Source organism: Polypterus senegalus, chromosome 6, assembly GCF_016835505.1.
Source record: "Polypterus senegalus isolate Bchr_013 chromosome 6, ASM1683550v1, whole genome shotgun sequence".
NCBI lineage: Eukaryota > Metazoa > Chordata > Cladistia > Polypteriformes > Polypteridae > Polypterus > Polypterus senegalus.
In genome coordinates this window covers 129,475,626-129,496,083 of record NC_053159.1, presented here as the reverse complement: position 1 = coordinate 129,496,083, position 20,458 = coordinate 129,475,626, and the positions used below count along the sequence as shown (strand labels likewise).

The following is a 20,458-nucleotide window of genomic DNA, read 5'->3' as shown; positions in this document are numbered from 1 at the left end:
GTAGTTTAAATACTTGGGAACAACAGTGCAGAGTTAAGGGGATTGTGGATGAGAGGTGAAACAGAGAGTGCAGGGATGGTGGACTGGGTGGAGAAGAGTGTCATCAGTAATTTGTGACAGACAGATACCAGCAGGAGTGAAAGGGAAGGTCTGCAAGACAATAGTGAGGCCAGCTATGTTATATAGGTTGGAGATGGTAGAACTGACCAAAACACAGGAGACCGAGCTGGAGATAGCAGCATTAAAGATGTTAAGATTTGCATTGGGTGGGATGAGGATGGACAGGATTAGAAATGAGCACATTAGAGGGTCAGCTCTGGTTAGATGGTTGGGAGTCAAAGTCAGAGAGGTGAGATTGCGTTGGTTTGGACATGTGCAGAGGAGAGATGCTGGGTATATTGGGAAAAGAATGTTAAATATGGTGTTGCCGGAAAAGAGGAAGGCCAAAGAAAGATCTCGTTACAATGGCACATGTCAATGGTTGGGTTATATTATTCAGTATGTGAACAGTTAGTTCTTGAAAGTGGTGTGATGGAAGCAGGAAAAAAATGCAAGACTAAGGATCTGAGTGATTTTAACAAGGGCTAAATTGTGAAGATTACTAGATCAGAGCATCTACAAAACAGCAGTCTTGTCAGGTGTTCCTGGTATGTAGTGGTTAGAACCTACCAAAAGTGGTCCAAGGAAGGACAACAAGTGAACCGGCAACAGGGTCAGGGGTGACCGAGACTCATTGATGGGCATGCGGAGTGAAGACTAGCTTGTCTGGTCTGATCCCACTCAAAGAGTTACTGTAGCAAAAATGCCTAAAAAACTAGTTCTGGCCATGAGAGAAAGGTGTCAGAGCACACAGTACATGGTAGCTTGCTACATAGCTGCATTGGTCAGATTGATTGTGCTGACCCTAATCTGGCACTTAAAATGCCTACAGTGGCCATGTGAGCATCAGAACTGAACCATGGAGTAGTGGAAAAAAGTGGCCTGGTCTGATGAATCATGTGAGATCATATGGATAACCAGGTGCATATGCATTGTTTACCTGGGGAATAAATGGCAGCAGAATGCACTATGGAAAGAAGGCAAGCCGTTGTAAACCGTGTGATGCCCTGGGAAACCTGCCATTAATGTGGATATTACTTTAACATGTATCACCTATCCAAAGATTGTTGGAGACCACTTACATCCTGTCATGGCAAAGGAGTTTCCTGATGGTGGGAGGATAATGCGTCCTGCCACACTGCGAAAATTTTTCAGGAATGGTTTAAGGACTATGAAAAAGACTTCATGGTGTTGACTTGGCCTCCAAATTCTCTAGATCTCAATCCGATTGAGCATCTTTGGTATGAGCTGGAAAAACAAGCCCTACCTTGCAACTTACAAAACTTAAACTATCTACTTCTAACGTATTGGTGGCAGACATGAAAGGACACCTTCAGAGGTCTGTGGAGTCCATGCTTGGAGAAGTGAGAGCTGTTTTGGTGACATAAGGGGGACTTACAAAATATTAAGCAGGTTGTTTTAATGTTGTGGCAGATTGGTGGGTATGCTCTTCAATTTCATTAGTAATTTGTCCAATAATGGTGATGTCATCTGTGAAGTTAATGATTTTTCTTACAGTCATTGGCATTCAGGGAAAACAGCAGGGGAGAAAATACACAACCTTAAGGGCCAGCTGTGCTGATATAGAGAGAGTCTGACGAGTCTCATTTTAACATATTGTTTCCCGTTTGTCAGAAAACGTAATCCATTTACATATGAAAGATTTCAGTTCAGTACGAAGACATATAATTAACAACAGCTTTGTGGGCTGAGGTGTTAAATGCTGAACTAAAGTCTACAAACAGTATTCTGGCATAAGTTCCTTTACAGTTCAGGTGATCTAGCACAGAGTGTAGGCCCATGTTTATGATGTTGTCCACAGATATGTTTGGCTTATATGCAAACTGAAGCGGGTCAAGATAAGGGGCAATAACAGACTTAAGATGGGTAAGAATTAGACGTTCAACTATATGAAATGTAAACTTGGAGGCACGTGCAAATATACACTTAAAGAAATTTATAAGTGAAGATAGCTGACAGCTAGAACACATGCTGGGTGATAAAGTGAAAGAAATGAAGAAACATACACACACACCTACTGTAGATCTGTAAGGGCCAATGTGGACAGAAGCATTAAGCTACCCTTGTAGCAATCTGTTCATCTAGTGCAATCAAATGTATTGTGTTGTAAAATCTTCCTTTGAGTGAGTGCCTTTGGTATCAATGAAGTGTAATGTACATGGAAGTGCTGTTTGGACCATTTCATACCGATTTTTTTTTTTTTTTTGCTAAACCATTATTGAAGGCTTCAGGTTTAAAACTTATCATTGAGTCATACTCAGCTATTTATTTTTTTTATTATAACTGAAATTTACATCCATTACACTTATCAATTACTTTTAATTAACTGGCCAGTTATGAGTATCCTACCCAATTAGCAAACGATAGACTCTGTGATTAATGGATAAGTTTGGTATTTTTCAAGTCAGTTATTTTTTACAATCATGGTATATATTAATTTGAAATTGTGTTCTAAAGTGAAGCATTTTTTTTGTAAATTTTAAAAATAGCTGCTATGTTTGTACTGTTTAAAATTGGGCTGTAGGATACCCTCGTCCAAAGGTGAAAGAAGGAGCCTTAAAACTTGAAGTGGCAAAGGTTTTGATATAACAAAACGTGCCTTCCACGTTTATGAAGCATCCATGTGATAATGAAGGGAAGCTAGGAATAATTTATTTTATCATAGACTAATAGTTTTATTTTCTCGAGGTAGGGATATGGTTGTTCTTGCAGCTATAGTTGTGGATGGAGTTGTGACAACCGAATGCCAAACACCCCAAACACATGTTATTTTACAGATTTAAGCTCCACAAAGCAATTATTGATTTTTTAATGCATGATGATTTGCTGTTGCTAAGAATACCATAATAAAAGAACTGAGCACAATGTTTTTTGATTGAGTAAATTCACTGACTGTAATGCCAATGAGAACATGTACCTGTAGAATCCTGCAGTGTGAGGCAGGAAAGACCACTCTGGCCTATCATGGTATAATATGGTAAAATATTTGAACTAAACTTACCAAACCTCATGCGTGCTTCATTTTTGAAAGTAATGTCAAGCGACAAACTAATACCATATGTGCCATGCTTGTGAAGAAATAACTTCAGCTTATAAATACTAAACTTATTTTTTTTAACTGTTTCACAAATATAAAAGCAATTTTTTTTTTTTTTTTTACTAAAAAGCACATTTCAAGAATATGTCTAACTTTGCCTTTGATCACTAAGGGATAATTGGAGTGCAATGTAAAACTACACAGATAAGCAGAAATGAGACAGAAGGTGTCTCATTTCAAAGTAGAATTATAGCCATAATAATGAACTCACTCCATAAACACCATGCCACATCATCATATTCAGTTTTAATGATGCATTTATAATATAATAGCAGTTTCAAGAAGGTACAAAATATTTTTGACGTTTGCTTACCATTAGGAAAGCATTTTCTGGCTCTTGCATACATTAATTTAAGTAATCATTATTTAATATATTTATCAATTTGAAATATTATTTACAAAGCAGTTACCATAGTAAAATTAATTTAACTATCTTTGATATTTTATTTTACTTAAAGTTGAAAAACTCCTTTTGTAACTCTTATTGTTACATGTTGTCAAAGTATTTTGGGATAAGGGTGCAAGTGTTTGATGTATCAGCCAGATAGCTGATTTGATTCCATAACAAATTAATAAGCATAAGAAAACTGTGGCAATATACTCATCAGCGGTAAAAAAAAAAAAGTTATCAAGAGCACTGTCTCGAATAGTAGCAGGTCCAAGAGTGATGGCCTTTCTCGTACGTTGTCTGGATAAATAGTTCTGAGTACGGATGGGGCTAGGCAAAGTCTTCCTTGTCTGAGCTGCAGAAGAAATTTAAAGATATGGTTAGCGATAGCACCTTCTCTTGCTTTGGAGTGGTATTGATTGGTTTACCTGAGCCTCCTGGGTGGTCCTGATGCAGGCACATGTGACAGTGTTTACTGTAAAAATTGATCTTTCATACATTTGAAGAGATAATATGTAAATAAAGTGAAACATCAGTCTGCAGATGGTTATAGAATTATACCAAATATTTTGCATTTCATCAGTTTCCCGCAAGAGAAAATTCTCTACAAAATCAGAAAATGTAAAATCACAGTAACTCAATCTAAATATGCATGTCCTTGAAAATTATTACATACAGCCAGAATTATAGGACCTCTTTGTAGGAAATATTGTCAGTGTTTATACTTATGTTGTATTGCACAAGCTGAATATCATTCAAAGAATGCTGGCTAAGAGAAAATCTTTGTTCACAAAATAACAGTAGTACTACTCATACTTAGTTTACAAATGACAATCTTGAGTTTTGAAGGTTGTTTTTTGATAGATAAATGTCATTTGCTCTTTTAAACTGCAACAGAAAATGTCACTTTCTAAAAAAAACAAACCTTATTCCCACTGTGAAAACTGTTGATGGATGTATGTATCTATCTGTGCCGGAAGATCATCTTCAATCCATGGATAAGAACAATTTACCAAATTGAAGGAACTTTTAATTTGAGTCATACTAAAATATTCAAATGGAGCATATCAGGTCCTCAGTCTGTGAGTTCAAGCTGTTCCCAAATTTAAGCTTCCAGGATAATCATAATATTTAACGTTCATACCAGAGAATTTATTAAGAAACAGGAAATTTAATGTTTTAGAACAGTAGAGACAAAGTCCCTCGGCTCTTAACAAATGTTATGGTAAGACATGAAGAAATACTGTCAAAAATCTGCAGAAGTTAAAGTAGTTTCATAAGAGAGAATCTGTAAAATATATCATTGCAAGGTTTAAAGACTGATTAGTAATTTTAAGAAACATGTGGCTCTGTGCATATCCTACATTGGATGTATTGCAGTTTATTCATTAAAAGGTTTATGAGCTTTTGTATATACTGTATGTTCATTTGTACAGTATTTACATTTTTCTGTTGTATGTTCTGTCCAGGGTTGGTTCATACCTGGGAAGCTGGTGGGATATGTTCTTGCTCCCCAGGACCATGAATTGGATTAATTTGAAAAAACGCACATTTCAATGAAAACGTTCTCCCTAGTACCAATGAAGCATTTAAAAGAAATGTTAGTAATGGGAAATAAAAGAAAAGCAGTGACAAAATGACACTGCTCATTGCAGGACAGAAATTTTAACCTGCATTCCTTACAATTAATATAAATAATTAACAGGCACTGGCATGTATTTTTTTCATGGATTTTCCACCAATCCTAGACCCCAGTCTTTTTATAATCTGCATGTGTAGTACGGTTTTTAAATTGAGATTTTTATCATTTATGTAAGGAACTGGATCTTCATATACATACAACAGAAATAGGTCTTTTTTTTAAATTCACATAAGTGTGACCTGCATCTGATCCTTTTTCATGTGCAGGTATGGGCTGATCTTGCCCAAGAAGACCCAGTCAAAGCCAGCAGCTCTACAACGACCATCTGTATTTGGGGATGACTCTGATGAGGAGGTGAGCATTGCGCTTTACTTAAATGAATGGCTTGCAACGTTAGTAACTTGTGGCATTTGGTGCTCTAATGCAGTACACATAGCTTATATAGTCAGCACCTGGATAAAGCATGCTAATGTAGGAATTGAAATACAAGAATAATAAACAAGGCTCCTCTATTTTTATAGATTTCTTTTTTTATGTACCTAATTTTCAGTCCAACATTTTTTTGTTTAGCTGGAATATGTTTTTCATTGTCATGTGGGCTGCTTGCATTTCTTATTTTAGGTGATGTTGCTAAAAGATACAAATCAAAGTATTTCATAAAGATTGTAATAGAAAAGTTTAAAAGAAGTGATACTAACATCAAATGAATACCTTAATAAGCATACTATATACTGTATATGAGTGTAAAGTGTATCACAAACACGGTCCACTGTGACATGTTGAATTTTGATCTAATTTAATTGTTGTCTAATCAGAGTTGGGGTTAATGAGGTACTAAGTAAAATGTTACTGTAATCCAAGTATATTTTCCAATAACAAAGTACTGTAGTGTAATGCTTTACAATTTTAAATCCTTCTAATAACATCACATTTACAGACTTAACTAAAATTGCCTGCATTACACATTTCTAAAACAAATAATAAGTATATTTTGTCAGTGTCTTCAATGGATAGACTTTTCACCTCTTTTAACATTCGTGGGGGTGGTAGCTAGTGCCCAATCTGCAGTCCTCTGTCTGATTTTTTTTTTTTTTTTGCAAATGCAAACTATTTTAACATAGGCATAGAGTACATTGAATATCATCACAGTGCCTGATCTGTAAATAGAGATGTGTGCTATTTAATTTACAACATTGCATAATACTTCATATTTTGAAGCTGTATTGAGGTTGACTTTGCTTACTAAGATGTAGTACTAGGGTGCTGTACCATGTTAGCCATTATGAATGTAGAGAAAAGCCAAGCAAAATGACACCTTTTATTGGCTAACTAAAAGGATTACTACTTACTAAGATATCAAATTTAATGGAAAGAGTTTAATTGTAGTTTAAGGAAGACAGAACAAAGTGATCTGTTGTGTGTTGACTGGGGACTTTCCTATTAGAATTTACTTTTTTAATTTAGAATTCTCTTTTATGAACTAAAGTTCTCAACATGCTGGTTCATTTGTTTGATATACAGTGCTAATGCAAGTTGCACACATTACTTGTTTAACTGCTGAATTAATGTTCATTACTATTGGTTATATCCTCTTTTTTTTTTATACTTTCTTGTCAGTAAAAGATTTTACATTTATGGCAGTCGCTTATGATTGAGGAGCAACATGGTGGTTAGTGTTCTGAGTTAAAATACCTTTGCTCTTTCACTGTGCAGAGTTACATCTCTTCTCTGTGTTTTAGCATAGGGTTTTATTCTGATTTCTCTTATATCTTAAAAAATGGGCAGGTTTGGTTGACTGGGATTCGAAATTGGACCACTGTGAGTGCATGTGTATGTGTGAGTGGGTCCTGCAATGGACTGATGCTATTTCCTTGGCTGGTTTCTACCTTGTACCCTATATTGCCAGGTTGGGGCTTGGCCCATCCTCTGCCCAGAACTGGATTCAGTGGGTGAGTAATTCTTTTCTTTGTCATGTTGACCTCTTGGTACCTCCAAAATTTCTATCTTTCTCGTAACTGAAAGGACACAGCGGATGTCTGCCAGCTGGCCGACCAACCACACACGTTATTGATAGGTAACCACTCAATTATCAGATTGTGATCAAAGTTATATATAATAATGCTTTAGTTCAGAAAGCAATTTATTGTGGTAAACTAATTTATACCATGAGTATGAAGTAATAACTTTTATTTGAAAAATACTAAACTGATCTTTTAATTAGAATTAAAGATTGCTGAGATGTGTCAGGTTAATTAGCAATCTCTAAATTAGCCTGACATGAGAGTACTTAAATGTGTCTGGCAATGCATCAATGCTCCTTTCATTAATTTTTCTTGCTTTGCATACAGTGTTGTAAAGGTATGCTTCTGTTTACTGTGATCTTAAAATTCAGTTACGTTTGTTCAGTGAAAAGATGAACTGAATGATTTTTGACTTTAGGATCTATACATTTTGTCAGATGGTGTTGTTCATTATTAAAACAAATAAGCAAGTAATAAATGTAGTACTTTTAATATAGCTGTTTAAATGACAAAAATAGTTTTTACTTGGGTAAAAAGGGAATTAACAGCCTACAAAAACAGACATGCCCAGCAGAGGGCAATGTTTTCTAATGAAAACTGCAGTACTGGACACTATAGAAAAAAATAAATGGGATGGAAATTAATGTTTGCTGTATGTGTGTATAAATATGTGAACGAGTTTAATCTTAACAATTGTTTCATTTGCCAACAAACTAGAACGCTATAAAATGCATATATGTTCTGAGCTAACTGTTCCCTATATTGTGTATATAACATGAAGAATTACAGTTGCTTCAGTTTTCATTCAAATGACTCCATTGTTTTGTTGTTGTTTTTTTTTGTTTGTTTTTTTTTACTTATAGACAGTTGTAAAATTGCTGGATTCCTGCATAATAATTCATCAAATGTGGTCTTCTCTATGTTATAATGCTAGTAACTGGATTAAAATAATAGCATATACATTGTCCTATAGTTAAACCACTCTTTTCATCGATGTACTCCTGCCTCAGGGGTCATTGTCATCTTTCTTAACCCAACTTTAAATATTTGACAGAGTTCCTAAAACAATTTTTAGACTGCAAGTCATCAACAACAACAACATTTATTTATATAGCACATTTTCATGCAAACAATGTAGCTCAAAGTGCTTTACATCCAGGCCTAGACACCAAAGCAGCCCCACATCATGATACTTTTTTCATCACAGGTGGTGGTATGATGTTTTGGTGCTAGCATATAGTGTTTCATTTTCTCCATATGCATTCCTGTGCACTTTTACTAAAGAGTTCAACACTTGTCTTTTTTACATACGCAATGTGTTGTATAGCAACAGAAAAAAGAAAGTGGAGAGAAAGTTGGAAGAATGCAGAAGGGCTTTGGCATATAGAGGGTTGAAGATAAATAAGAAGACAGAATATACAAGGTTTAATGATGATCAGAATTCGGAGGTTAGCCTGCAGGGAAAGCTATTGAAAAGAGTGGATACATGTAAATATCTAGAATCAGTGGTAGCCCGAGATGGAAAACTAGATGCAGAGATAACCCATAGTGCAGTGTGGATGGAACAACTTAAAGAAGGTATCAGGAGTATTGTGTAGTCAAATAATTAGGGTGAAGGTTAATAGTAAGGTTTTTAAGACTGTGGTAAGACCAGCAATGATGTATAGACACGAGCAGTAAAGGGAGCACAAGATAAGAAGTTAGATGTGGTATAAATGAGATTGTTTAAATAGATGTGTGGAGTTACAGAATAGGACTCAATAAGAAATGAGAGCGATATCTAAGAAAGTACATGGAAGTAAGTTGAAGTGGTATGAATATGCAATGATGAGAGACCATGAATATGTGGGCAAAAGAGTGAGGGGAATGGAAGTACAGCAGAAGAGAAAGTGAGGGAGGCCAAAGTGGAGGTGGATGGATGAAGTAAAAGAAGATCTGAAGAAAGGGTCTGACTGGTGAGGAGGAACAGGACTGAGCTGTTTGGAGAAGGTTAATCAAGCTCATCGACCCCATATAGAAGTGGGAAAGATGAAGAGGAAAAAGAAACAGTCCTATATTGTTGCGGAACATAAACTTTAATAAACCTTATTGTTTGGAAACTGTAGGTTTCCTAGAAGGTAACCTCCACTAAAATCTACTCTTACTCATTTTTTTACTCAGGCCATCTTACTCTTCAACAGATTGTTTGTTTTTAAAATATTTAACCCACACCTGTATACTTAAGGCATCCACTTTTCTAGAGGATGACATTCTTTTTCTTAATTCTTTTTTAATTACTAGTTTAAATTCAAAGATTTAAGGCACACATTTCATTTTGCGTTTAAATCCCTGATCGCAAGATAGCAGCTAACGTAACAACATAAATTGAGACAGGATTTAGCATAAGGGTTGACGTATGTAGGCTTTCAATACTTGGGCGAGTGGATCTGGCAGACAACATGGATCGTACAGTGACAAAACAAGCTGACTAGTAACATGACAACTGATGGCTGAATATAGAGGAGTTAGACCAGCTCCTGCGGCGTAAAGAGTGGAAGTGTGGGCTCATTTTGGCTTTCACAATAAAGAAGGCACTAAGGAGATTGACAAGAGCCATGTCGTCTGCAAATTGTGAGCCATGCCAAAATCAAATATTCGGGGAACACCACGAATCTGAGAGCACACTTGATGTAGCACTTTTTTAAGATTTCGGGAAATATACTGTTATGATGTTGGATGTTACAGGGACAATCCATTTTCTTTTATTAACCACTTGAGATTGAAAAATTAAAAAATGGCCTACACACAATAGAATGTGAACCTTTAAAGCAGAATTTAATATGTACAGGTGAGCCCCCCGCCTATTGCCGAAGTTACGTTCCAGACCCATCAGCGATAGGTGAAAATCCACGATATGGAAGGACGCTTAGGAGCCATCGTAGGACTTAAAACAAAACGAAAAGTTCACAAAACATTTGCTCACAACAATCGGACCACAAGCAAGGTACGCAATACGCAGAGAACTGAGATTGGAGATCCACTGTCGTTGTTCTTGCGAGATTACACCATGTTAGCAGTAGCCAATCGGAGCCCAAGAGAATGAAAATCCCTCTGTGATTGGTTGAGTCTCCTCTTTCAGCAATAATGGGCCTTGTAAGAAATTATCTGGGTACTGTAACATGAAACTCTTTGTCTACTGTAGTGTACAATGTATGTATATTTAATGATTTGTACAAGCTTTGAAATGACTGACGCAAAGCGCGACAAGCAGAAAACACAGCTTGCCAGCAGATGATCCGACTGCAACTCCTTAGCGTGCGTTCAGCCCCCTCTTCACAACGCGAGCGGCAGAGACACGAAGTGGCAAAAGGATGTACAGCCTTTTAAATGAGTGACGTGCAGCACGACAAAAAGAACACGCAGCTCGCCAGCAGCAGCAGATAATCCGACGGCATCTCCTTGGCGTGTGTTCAGCTGACCACTTCACAACACGAGCTGAGTGATACATCCTGCAAGAAAGATTTAACCACGCCTGGGGCCGGAAATAAAAGACAAGTATTGTTTTTACAAAAGGTTTAAAGTAAAAGTGAAAATAATGCATATGTAACAATTCCCATGAAAATAACAATCTCTTTAAATTGTATATCCAGTAAACCAAACCCGGGGGTGGGCGAGCGAAGCGAGAAGGGGGCAGAGCCCCTAGTATGTTATAATTACAGTAATACATTTGTGTTATTAATAGTTTAGCATAGAAAAATGATAATTTCAATGTAAAAAGTTGTCAAAAACCCATTAAAATGATCACTATAAAACCACAGATTTCTGCGATAGAAAATTAGATATGTTCCACAGAAAAATCTGCGATATAGTGGGGGCGCGATAGCTGAACTGCGATACAGCAGGGGATCACTGTATATTGTCTGAATTTATATGTGACACTGTTTGATTTTTTTTTTTTTTTTTAATTTTCTCAATTTGTTTACCTAAAGAATCCTGCAAGGACTTTTATTTTTTACTGATATACTGTAAACAAATGTTAATTACTTTGTTCAGATTGCAGTGCTATGATGTTATGCATTTTCTTATAAAGTACTTGATACATAGTGTGACATACTGTGAACCTTTAAAGCAGGATCAAAAAGTACAGTGATTTTTTTAGTGATATAGGAACATGTTAATTCCTTTCCTTAGTATGCACAAAAGGTATTGCTATGATGCCTGAAGTCATAGGGACTGTGATAAGTGCAGTTACCGATCCCACTGTTCTCATTACATAAAAAAGTAAACTTTTTTTTTTGACTCAGATTTTGTGCATATAGTGGTGTGTTCTTCATACTATGAGAGTTTTCCTAAAATTAGATTTAAAAAAAATTAATATATCGCCTTGCTTACAGTATTGCAACATATCGCAATATATTGAATCATAACCCCAGTGTTATGATACGTATCGTATCGCAAAATTCTTGCCAATACACAGCCCTAGTCATTTAGCAGGAGTCTTGAACATTCACAAACTTAATTTTTTTACTTTATTTAAGAACTGAATGGTTTGGCATTACCAACCTATTTTATTACCAATAAGTACAAACCGGATTCCAAAAAAGTTGGGACACTAAACAAATTGTGAATAAAACTGAATGCAATGATGTGGAGATGGCAAATGTCAATATTTTATTTGTAATAGAACGTAGATGACAGATCAAACGTTTAATCCGAGTAAATGTATCATTTTAAAGGAAAAATATGTTGATTCAAAATTTCACGTCCAAATAGTTGGTACAAGTAGCAATAAGAGGCTGGAAAAAGTAAATTTGAGCATAACGAAGAGCTGGAAGACCAATAAACACACTAATTAGGTCAATTGGCAACATGATTGGGTATAAAAAGAGCTTCTCAGAGTGGCAGTGTCTCTCAGAAGCCAAGATGGGTAGAGGATCACCAATTCCCACAATGTTGCACAGAAAGATAGTGGAGCAATATCAGAAAGGTGTTACCCAGCGAAAAATTGCAAAGACTTTGCATCTATCATCATCAACTGTGCATAACATCATCCGAAGATTCAGAGAATCTGGAACAATCTCTGTGCGTAAGGGTCAAGGCCGTAAAACCATACTGGATGCCCGTGATCTCCGGGCCATTAAACGACACTGCACCACAAACAGGAATGCTACTGTAAAGGAAATCACAGAATGGGCTCAGAAATACTTCCAGAAACCATTGTCAGTGAACACAATCCACCGTGCCATCCGCTGTTGCCAGCTGAAACTCTACAGTGCAAAGAAGAAGCCATTTCTAAGCAAGATCCACAAGCTCAGGCGTTGTCACTGGGCCAGGGATCATTTAAAATGGAGTGTGGCAAAATGGAAGACTGTTCTGTGGTCAGGCGAGTCACGATTTGAAGTTCTTTTGGAAATCTGGGGCGCCATGTCATCCGGACCAAAGAGGACAAGGACAACCCAAGTTGTTATCAACGCTCAGTTCAGAAGCCTGCATCTCTGATGGTATGGGGTTGCATGAGTGCGTGTGGCATGGGCAGCTTGCATGTCTGGAAAGGCACCATCAATGCAGAAAAATATATTCAGGTTCTAGAACAACATATGCTCCCATCCAGACGTCATCTCTTTTAGGGAAGACCCTGCATTTTTCAACAAGATAATGCCAGACCACATTCTGCATCAATCACAACATCATGGCTGCGTAGGAGAAGGATCCGGGTACTGAAATGGCCAGTCTGCAGTCCAGATCTTTCACCTATAGAGAACATTTGGCGCATCATAAAGAGGAAGGTGCGACAAAGAAGGCCCAAGACGATTGAACAGTTAGAGGCCTGTATTAGACAAGAATGGGAGAGCATTCCTATTTCTAAACTTGAGAAACTGGTCTCCTTGGTCCCCAGACGTCTGTTGAGTGTTGTAAGAAGAAGGGGAGATGCCACACAGTGGTGAAAATGGCCTTGTCCCAACTTTTTTGGGATTTGTTGACACCATGAAATTCTGAATCAACATATTTTTCCCTTAAAATGATACATTTTCTCAGTTTAAACTTTTGTTCCGTGATTTATGTTCTATTCTGAATAAAATATTAGAAGTTGGCACCTCCACATCATTGCATTCAGTTTTTATACACGATTTGTATAGTGTCCCAACTTTTTTGGAATCCGGTTTGTAGTAGGTTAGCATAAACACTGCAGACTTTTAACAAATATTTTTTCTAAATCTGTTTTCTCCAGTAATTGTTATGTTGAAACTTTGCACATCTTGATATGTTTGGAGGGTTTTCTTTGGATACTCCGTTTTCCTTCTACATTTCAAATATGAACATGCCAGTTTAATATATACTGCAGTAGACAGTTTAAAGTTGATTCCTGCTTTACTTCCCGTGCTCTAGAGATAATCTCACACCTCACAAGGCACTGTAATGAAAAAAAATAATTAAGATAATGGATAGGTGATTTTTCTGATAAGTGTACAATAACTTCTTGTTAACATTCTGACATAAATTTAATCCAGTTCAAGATTGCAAGAGGCCAAGTCTATCCCAACAGCAAATGAAAACATGTATATGTTAAAGAACAAGGCAGTCTTGCTTTTTTCTTATGTACTGTATACATTTCTATCAAAAATAAATAAAAGTATATATGCCTTTAGATGTAATTTCTGTCCGATATAAATTTAAGACATTAAATGGACACTCTTAGATTTATTGTCCTATTGCCCTAGAGGATGTCTCTTGGGAGCCACTTCTATGCATAGCATATTTTTTAGTAAGTCGTGCTATCTTTCCAGACTTTTTTTGCTTGAGGTCAGTGTTTCAGTTGATTATCATTGTACCTCATGGAAAACATCTTTTAATTTTTGCTGATTATCCTAAAATTTTAGGCATAGAAGCTATTCATTTTACCTGGCTTGTGACTAAGCTATAGTATATGCAATTTAGAAGTGGTTTAAATTAATTAGATAGATAGATAGATACTTTATTAATCCCAAGGGGAAATTCACATAATCCAGCAGCAGTATACTGATACAAAGAAACAATATTAAATTAAATAGTAATAAAAATGAAAAAAAATTAAAATAAAATTAATGTTCGCATTTACTCCCCCGGGTGGAATTGAAGAGTCGCATAGTGTGGGGGAGGAACGATCTCTTCAGTCTGTCAGTGGAGCAGGACGGTGACAAAAATCTGTCGCTGAAGCTGCTCCTCTTTCTGGAGATGACACTGTTCAGTGGATGCAGTGGATTATTCATGATTGACAGGAGTTTGCTTAATGCCCGTCGCTCTGCCACAGATGTTAAACTGTCCAACTTTAATCCGACAATACAGCCTGCCTTCTTAACAAGTTTGTCCAGGCGTGAGGCATCTTTCATCTTTATGCTGCCACCCCAGCACACCACCGCGTAGAAGAGGGCACTCGCCACAACCGTCTGGTAGAACATCTGCAGCATCTTACTGCAGATGTTAAAGGATGCCAACCTTCTCAGAAAGTATAGTCTGCTCTGACCTTTCTTACATAGATTAATGAAAACCTTAAGCAGAATTTTGAGATAAATATATATTTTTACATCTCTTTCCCTCAAAGAGTTCACAGACCATTTTTTATAATAAACTTAAGCAAAAAGAAGAGGATTGATCAATTTTAGGTAAACCTAGGCAATCAACCCTTGAAATGTATTCTTCTAGGATTTAAAATATGTACACACTAGCCAAAACAGTTTCTTACTAAGCATAATGCATAAGGAGGTGATATATCTTAGTTGAGGATCATGCAATGAATCAAAAGGAATTTGGCAGGCTGTTTCAAATGGATACTTCTGACTAACTGGCTTGTTTTACACGGTATCTCCTCCTGCTGTGCGCCATGACACAAGATCATCTGAGTGTTCTCTGTTTGTCTATATGCGAAGGTTTTAATGAAAAAGATCAGAGATGTGTTTTCTTTGAAACTTTAAGTAATATTCCCAAGCTAGCTGATTGAGCAGACAGATAAGATTGCTGCTAGCTGTACAAAATTACTTCATTAGTTCTGTGATGCCTAAGAACACATTCTTCAGATAAGTACCGTGCACTTGGAAAGGGGATTCATTTCCTGCCTGCCTTTGCTAGTATCAAGAGTAGATCTGAAAGCAACGAGGACAGAATTTTGAAAGTTGAATGTTGTTCTAGGATCGTGATTGCAAACCCACTTGTGAGTCAATACTGCAAGTACAAAATATCCTAATGTTAATTCTGATTGCTTAGCTTGAAATTAACCTCGTGGGAAACATTAAGTGATCATAACCTATGTCAGCAGCCTTTTCACACTGTGTCCTTCTAACAGACTTTTACAATGCAATCTGAACTCTTATCTTTGTCCATACAAAACAGGAAGGTTTTATTTTAGTTGAATGAAAAATGGAGCTTGTTTTACAACATAACATTTTTATAGGTTTACTCTGCCAAGATTCTTGCAATAAATACAGTACAGTCAGATAAGAGACTTGGGGAAACCCAAAAAGAAACACCCTTTTTATGTAGAATAGTTCTCTTTAGCCCTTGGCTCAGGATGGGTCAAAAAGAGACTAGACTGTAAAGAGGTTGTGTTCAATTTAGGTCATATTGTATGTTCAGTATATCCTATAGTAAAACATCTTTAAAGTGGTCTTCCTGTCTGTGTGAGGGGTCTTTTTCTTGTGCTGCCATGAGATTAGGAATGACCAATTGACATTGTCTTAATTGTAGTGGTTATCAAAATTTGTGCAGCATGTTTAAGGAATCATTAGTAGTTTCCGAAGGATATCTTATCTATTAAAAAAAAAGAAAAATATTTGTTCAAGAAAAACACAAAGTTTTTCCATTGTGTATCCATATTTTTTAGCAAAGCTTAAACACGAATAGGTTTTCAGCATAGCTGCTCCCATCTCATAGGCCTCTTAACATTCTTCATCTGAAATTATTTCAGTTAATGAAAGAAGTTACAGTAGTTTTCTATTCAAATACCTGGTTACACATATTGGATGCCTTTAGCTAAGTAAAGTCACCTTATCTGAGCTTCATGGAAGAATCACTATGCAAAAGGATTGTCTTGTGGAGAAAAACACACTTGACCATGTGTACAGTAACCTTGAGCATGTGTTTAAAGCATTACCTCTCCCACATGTGGGCCAGACTGACCACATCTCTCTGTTTTAGCTCTAGTATGCAGACCTCATATCAACACAGTCAAACCATCTATAAGAAACATACAGGAGTGGCCAAAGGGTACTTTTGAGCAGCTCTAGGACTGCATTAGTAGCAGACTGGACTGTATTTGAAGATGACAGTATTGATATATACAACTCTTTTGTACTGTTTTATATAAAAAGCTGCATAGACAATGTCGTGTTTTCTCCAACAGTACGCTATGGATGGCAAGAGATGTACAACTCTTGCTAAAGACTCGCAATAAGGCCTTCAACTCTGGTGATAAATGGCAGTACAGTGTTGCCAGGTTGGAGCTGAAGAGGGGCATTAGAGATGCCAAGCCAGCCTAAAAGCAGAAAATTGAGCATTGTATGGACAAGTCCGACCTCTGCCATGAATGGCAAGGTATACATCACACCCATAAACAAAACAATAATACCAACCCAGCTACCAGTACTCACTGGCAGAGCAGCTTAACCACTTCTTTGGATGTCATGGGAGGTGAGACCAGGAACTGTCACAAATCACCATTCCAGCTCCAGATACCAACAGTCGGGTGCTTTCTGTACAGTCTGCTGCTGTTATACGCACATTCCAGAATATCAATGTACAGAAAGGCAGCTGACCCAGATGGTGTCCCAGGTCAGGTTCTCCAAAACTGTGGTGTGGAGTTAGCGGAGGTTTTTACAAATATCTTTGATCGATCTCTGTACAATACACTGTCCCTACCTGCTTGAAGACATCCACCCCAGTACTAGTAATAAGGCAGACTGCCATAACCTGCCTTAATGGTTACAGGCCAGTAGCACTAACCCCAGTAATCATGAAATGTCTGGGAGGAGTGGTCCTGAAGTATATCAAGACTGCTTTCCCAACCACAATAGACCCTCACCAATACGTATATAGATCCAGTAGGTCAGTAGATTACACCATTTCCGCTGTCCTCCACACTGTACAGTACTGCTCTACCTGGAAGAGCTAGAAACATACATATGCAAGGCTGCTGTTTGGGGATTGCACTTCTGATTTTAATACCACCATACCCAACAGACTGTTTTTCAATATGTCTAAGATGACTTCTTAAACTGGCCACAGTCAGTCAGAGTGGGCCTCCACTGCTCCTCCACTTTGTCACTCAGCACAGGGCACCACAAGGCTGTGTGTTTAGCCCTTTCCTTTACTCTCGCCATACATATTACTGCATACCAGCCTGCCACACAAATGCCATTATTAAATTTGCAAAAAATACAACAATAGTGGGGCTGGTCACTGATGGAGACAGGTTTGCCTACAGGGAGGAAGGTACGTAGACTGACAGACTGGTGCATAGAGAATAACTTGATACTTAACATACAAAAAAAAAATGATCATTGATTTCTGAAAAAAGCAAGATGACAAACGGCCGCTGTATATAAACAGTGACAGAGTGGACACAGTCTCTAGTTTTAGGTTCTTGGGTACCTACATGGTTGAAAAAGCACAACAGCCACTTGTGTCACAAAAGCTTCTGGTGTCTTTCTGTCTTTGTTCCACTGAGAGTGTCTTGACTCGTGGGATACTAGTGTGGTCCAGCAACAGCTCGGCAGCTGACAAAAAGGCTGAACTGAACCTTTCCCCTCAGGGAAGAGATATAGTGCAATCAGAGCGCAGAGCATAAGACTGAAGAACAGCTTCTACCCCAAAGTGATTACTACACTAATTTCTGTAATGAAATTGCACACCTCACAGAAATAATTGTGAAATGTCTGTCTGTCTGTCTGTCTGTCTATCTAATTTTTCTTAACTTGTGGAATATCTTTAGAAAAAATGTTTTTTTGCATATGCTGACAATTGTGTAATGTATGAGCTATCTATGTGAGAATATTAGATGTGTGGTTTTTTTAAAAGTATAATTTCGAGCATTGTTTCAGATAGTGTACCGGAATCTCATTGAATGTGTTATGCAATGACGATAAAGGAATCGTATCTTATTTGTAATCAGTTAGTTCCTAGTGAAGATCCTTCAGCTCAGTTGATTCTCTTCACTTTGCAGTACTTGTGAGATAAAATGTAAACGTAGTACATTTTTGAGAAAACGGTCTTTAGCATTTTATACTGTGGAGTTCATATTGCAGACTCATTGAGAGGAATTTATTAGTAAGCAAAATTTGTTTGGGGAAGCATGCTTAGATAAAGGGAAAAGTAGCTGTCTAACTCTCCATCTTTCTTCAACATCCAACCTTGCATATCTCCTAGTTGTGAAAAATTAGTACTTTTGCCACGGATCTGTTAATATTTGTTAGTTTGTGCTCCTGGCTTTAAAGTGTGTTTTTAACAGGAGAATCCTAAGTGAATGTCTGCAAACCTAAAAAAAGAAACTGTTTTTTTGTTTTTTTTTAAATCCTCAAGAAGAAAGATAGATAGGTACATGGTAATGAAAAGTCCTCCTCTAAAAGTACTTTGTAAATGCAAATGTCTGTTTAGGCTATTCAACTGAATACCTTTTTGTGTCTGCCTGTCCATTTTGCTGTAACCATCACTTAATACTTTATTTTCAAAGTTCTTTTTCAGATTAAAGCTGGAAGTGAATACAGAATATTTTCTTAAAATCTATAAAGATTTGTTATTTTGTTTATTTGCTGGTCTTGTAATTGTATAGATACTGGAATGAGTCTGCATTAAAAAAAGAGCATAAAACAAGACAACAGATGCTAGGATTACAATTATGTTGACCTATTATACCCCACCCCCTCCCTACCTTTCCCAGCGCTTCAATACCAGGCAGAGATGAAGGATACAATGAAAAGTTGCATGAAAGCAAACTGACACGGTACTGAGACTCGGCAGAGTCGAGCAACATTTAATATAGATTGTGATGATAAAGGCCGACACACACATAACAGAACAGGAAGTGCCCATCAATCAGGTTTCCAGGCACTGCAGGAAATTGTCAGCCTATAAAACATACAAGGTGTTTGAACTAGGATTGTGTTTCTTTTTTTCTTTCAACTTTTTGATACCTTGAACAAATAGTACTGCAGGTGAAGCAGCTGCCTTTCTCTCTTTAAGAAAAATCTTTTCTTGGACCTATAGGTTCCACAAGGGCAAAGCACACATCTTTAGTTGATATCAGTACTTGTTGCTGTTCAGGTCTTCAATGAATTTCCATTAATACACTCACTATTGTCAGCTAACCATGCAAAATTAAATTTCCTGTTGTGTAACACAGTCTGCTTAGTCTGTTGCTTTCTATAGATATTAAAGTAGTCAGCTGCATTTAATACACTACTTAAGCTCAAACTGAACATTATCTACAGTTTGTCTCTCAGTACTAATAATACTGTACATATAAAAATTAAAAGTGTGAAGTGTCACAGTGCTTATCTGATTGAAGCTGGTTATAATAAATTTAGGTAATATATCCCGGATAAATGGGGAGGGTTACGTCAGGAAGGGCATCTGGTGTAAAATTTTGTCAAATCAATATGTGGAAGATGATCCGCTGTTGCAACCCCTAGCGGAGCAGCCAAAAGAAGAAGACGATGATTATAATATTATATAGTGTATTTATTTGTCATTTACAAAGTGATCATGTGCCCATATTTACTGTAACTATAACTGATGCATATAGTCTCTTTCATTGATTTTGATCTATTCATCAATATGAATGTGATCTTAAAGGAAGAATAATTGTTGCAAAGATTCCTAAAATTGCACATATGAATTTATAATGCTAGTATTGTAGTGATATCTCTATTCTTGTAATTTATATTGAAGATGTGCACATCTGTATGTGCATTGATGGCATTCATTTTTTCTGAAACTACCAAAATTTAGTTTTAACTACCCTTTATCTAAACACATTATTTTCCATTATTTTATAAGTGGCACAATGGTTATCTCAGTTTTCTTTAAATATACAAAGTCCTTTGTTCAAACCCCAACCTAGGGGCAATCTTTATGAATTTTGTATTTTCTCATTTCATCTTTATAGTTTTTCTGAGTATTTGGGTTCCCTTCTGAATCCCAAACCCATACATTCAGTGTAACTGGTAACTGAGTTAACTCTGTGT

The 20,458-nt window shown here is 36.9% G+C and overlaps 1 protein-coding gene across 2 annotated transcripts in view; it reads left to right on the top strand.

Annotated features, from left to right (window-relative positions):
* nsrp1 (nuclear speckle splicing regulatory protein 1) overlaps window positions 1-20,458 on the top strand; it is a 31,992-nt gene that overhangs the window by 2,504 nt on the left and 9,030 nt on the right. Inside the window, exons 2-3 of one of the 2 annotated variants that reach the window (XM_039757175.1) lie at window positions 5,514-5,601; window positions 7,154-7,196. In XM_039757175.1, coding sequence (XP_039613109.1) covers window positions 5,585-5,601; window positions 7,154-7,196 — 60 coding nt within the window. In that variant the 5' untranslated portion in view covers window positions 5,514-5,584. The remainder of the gene's footprint in view (window positions 1-5,513; window positions 5,602-7,153; window positions 7,197-20,458) is intronic. The other variant, XM_039757174.1, reaches the window with a different exon arrangement.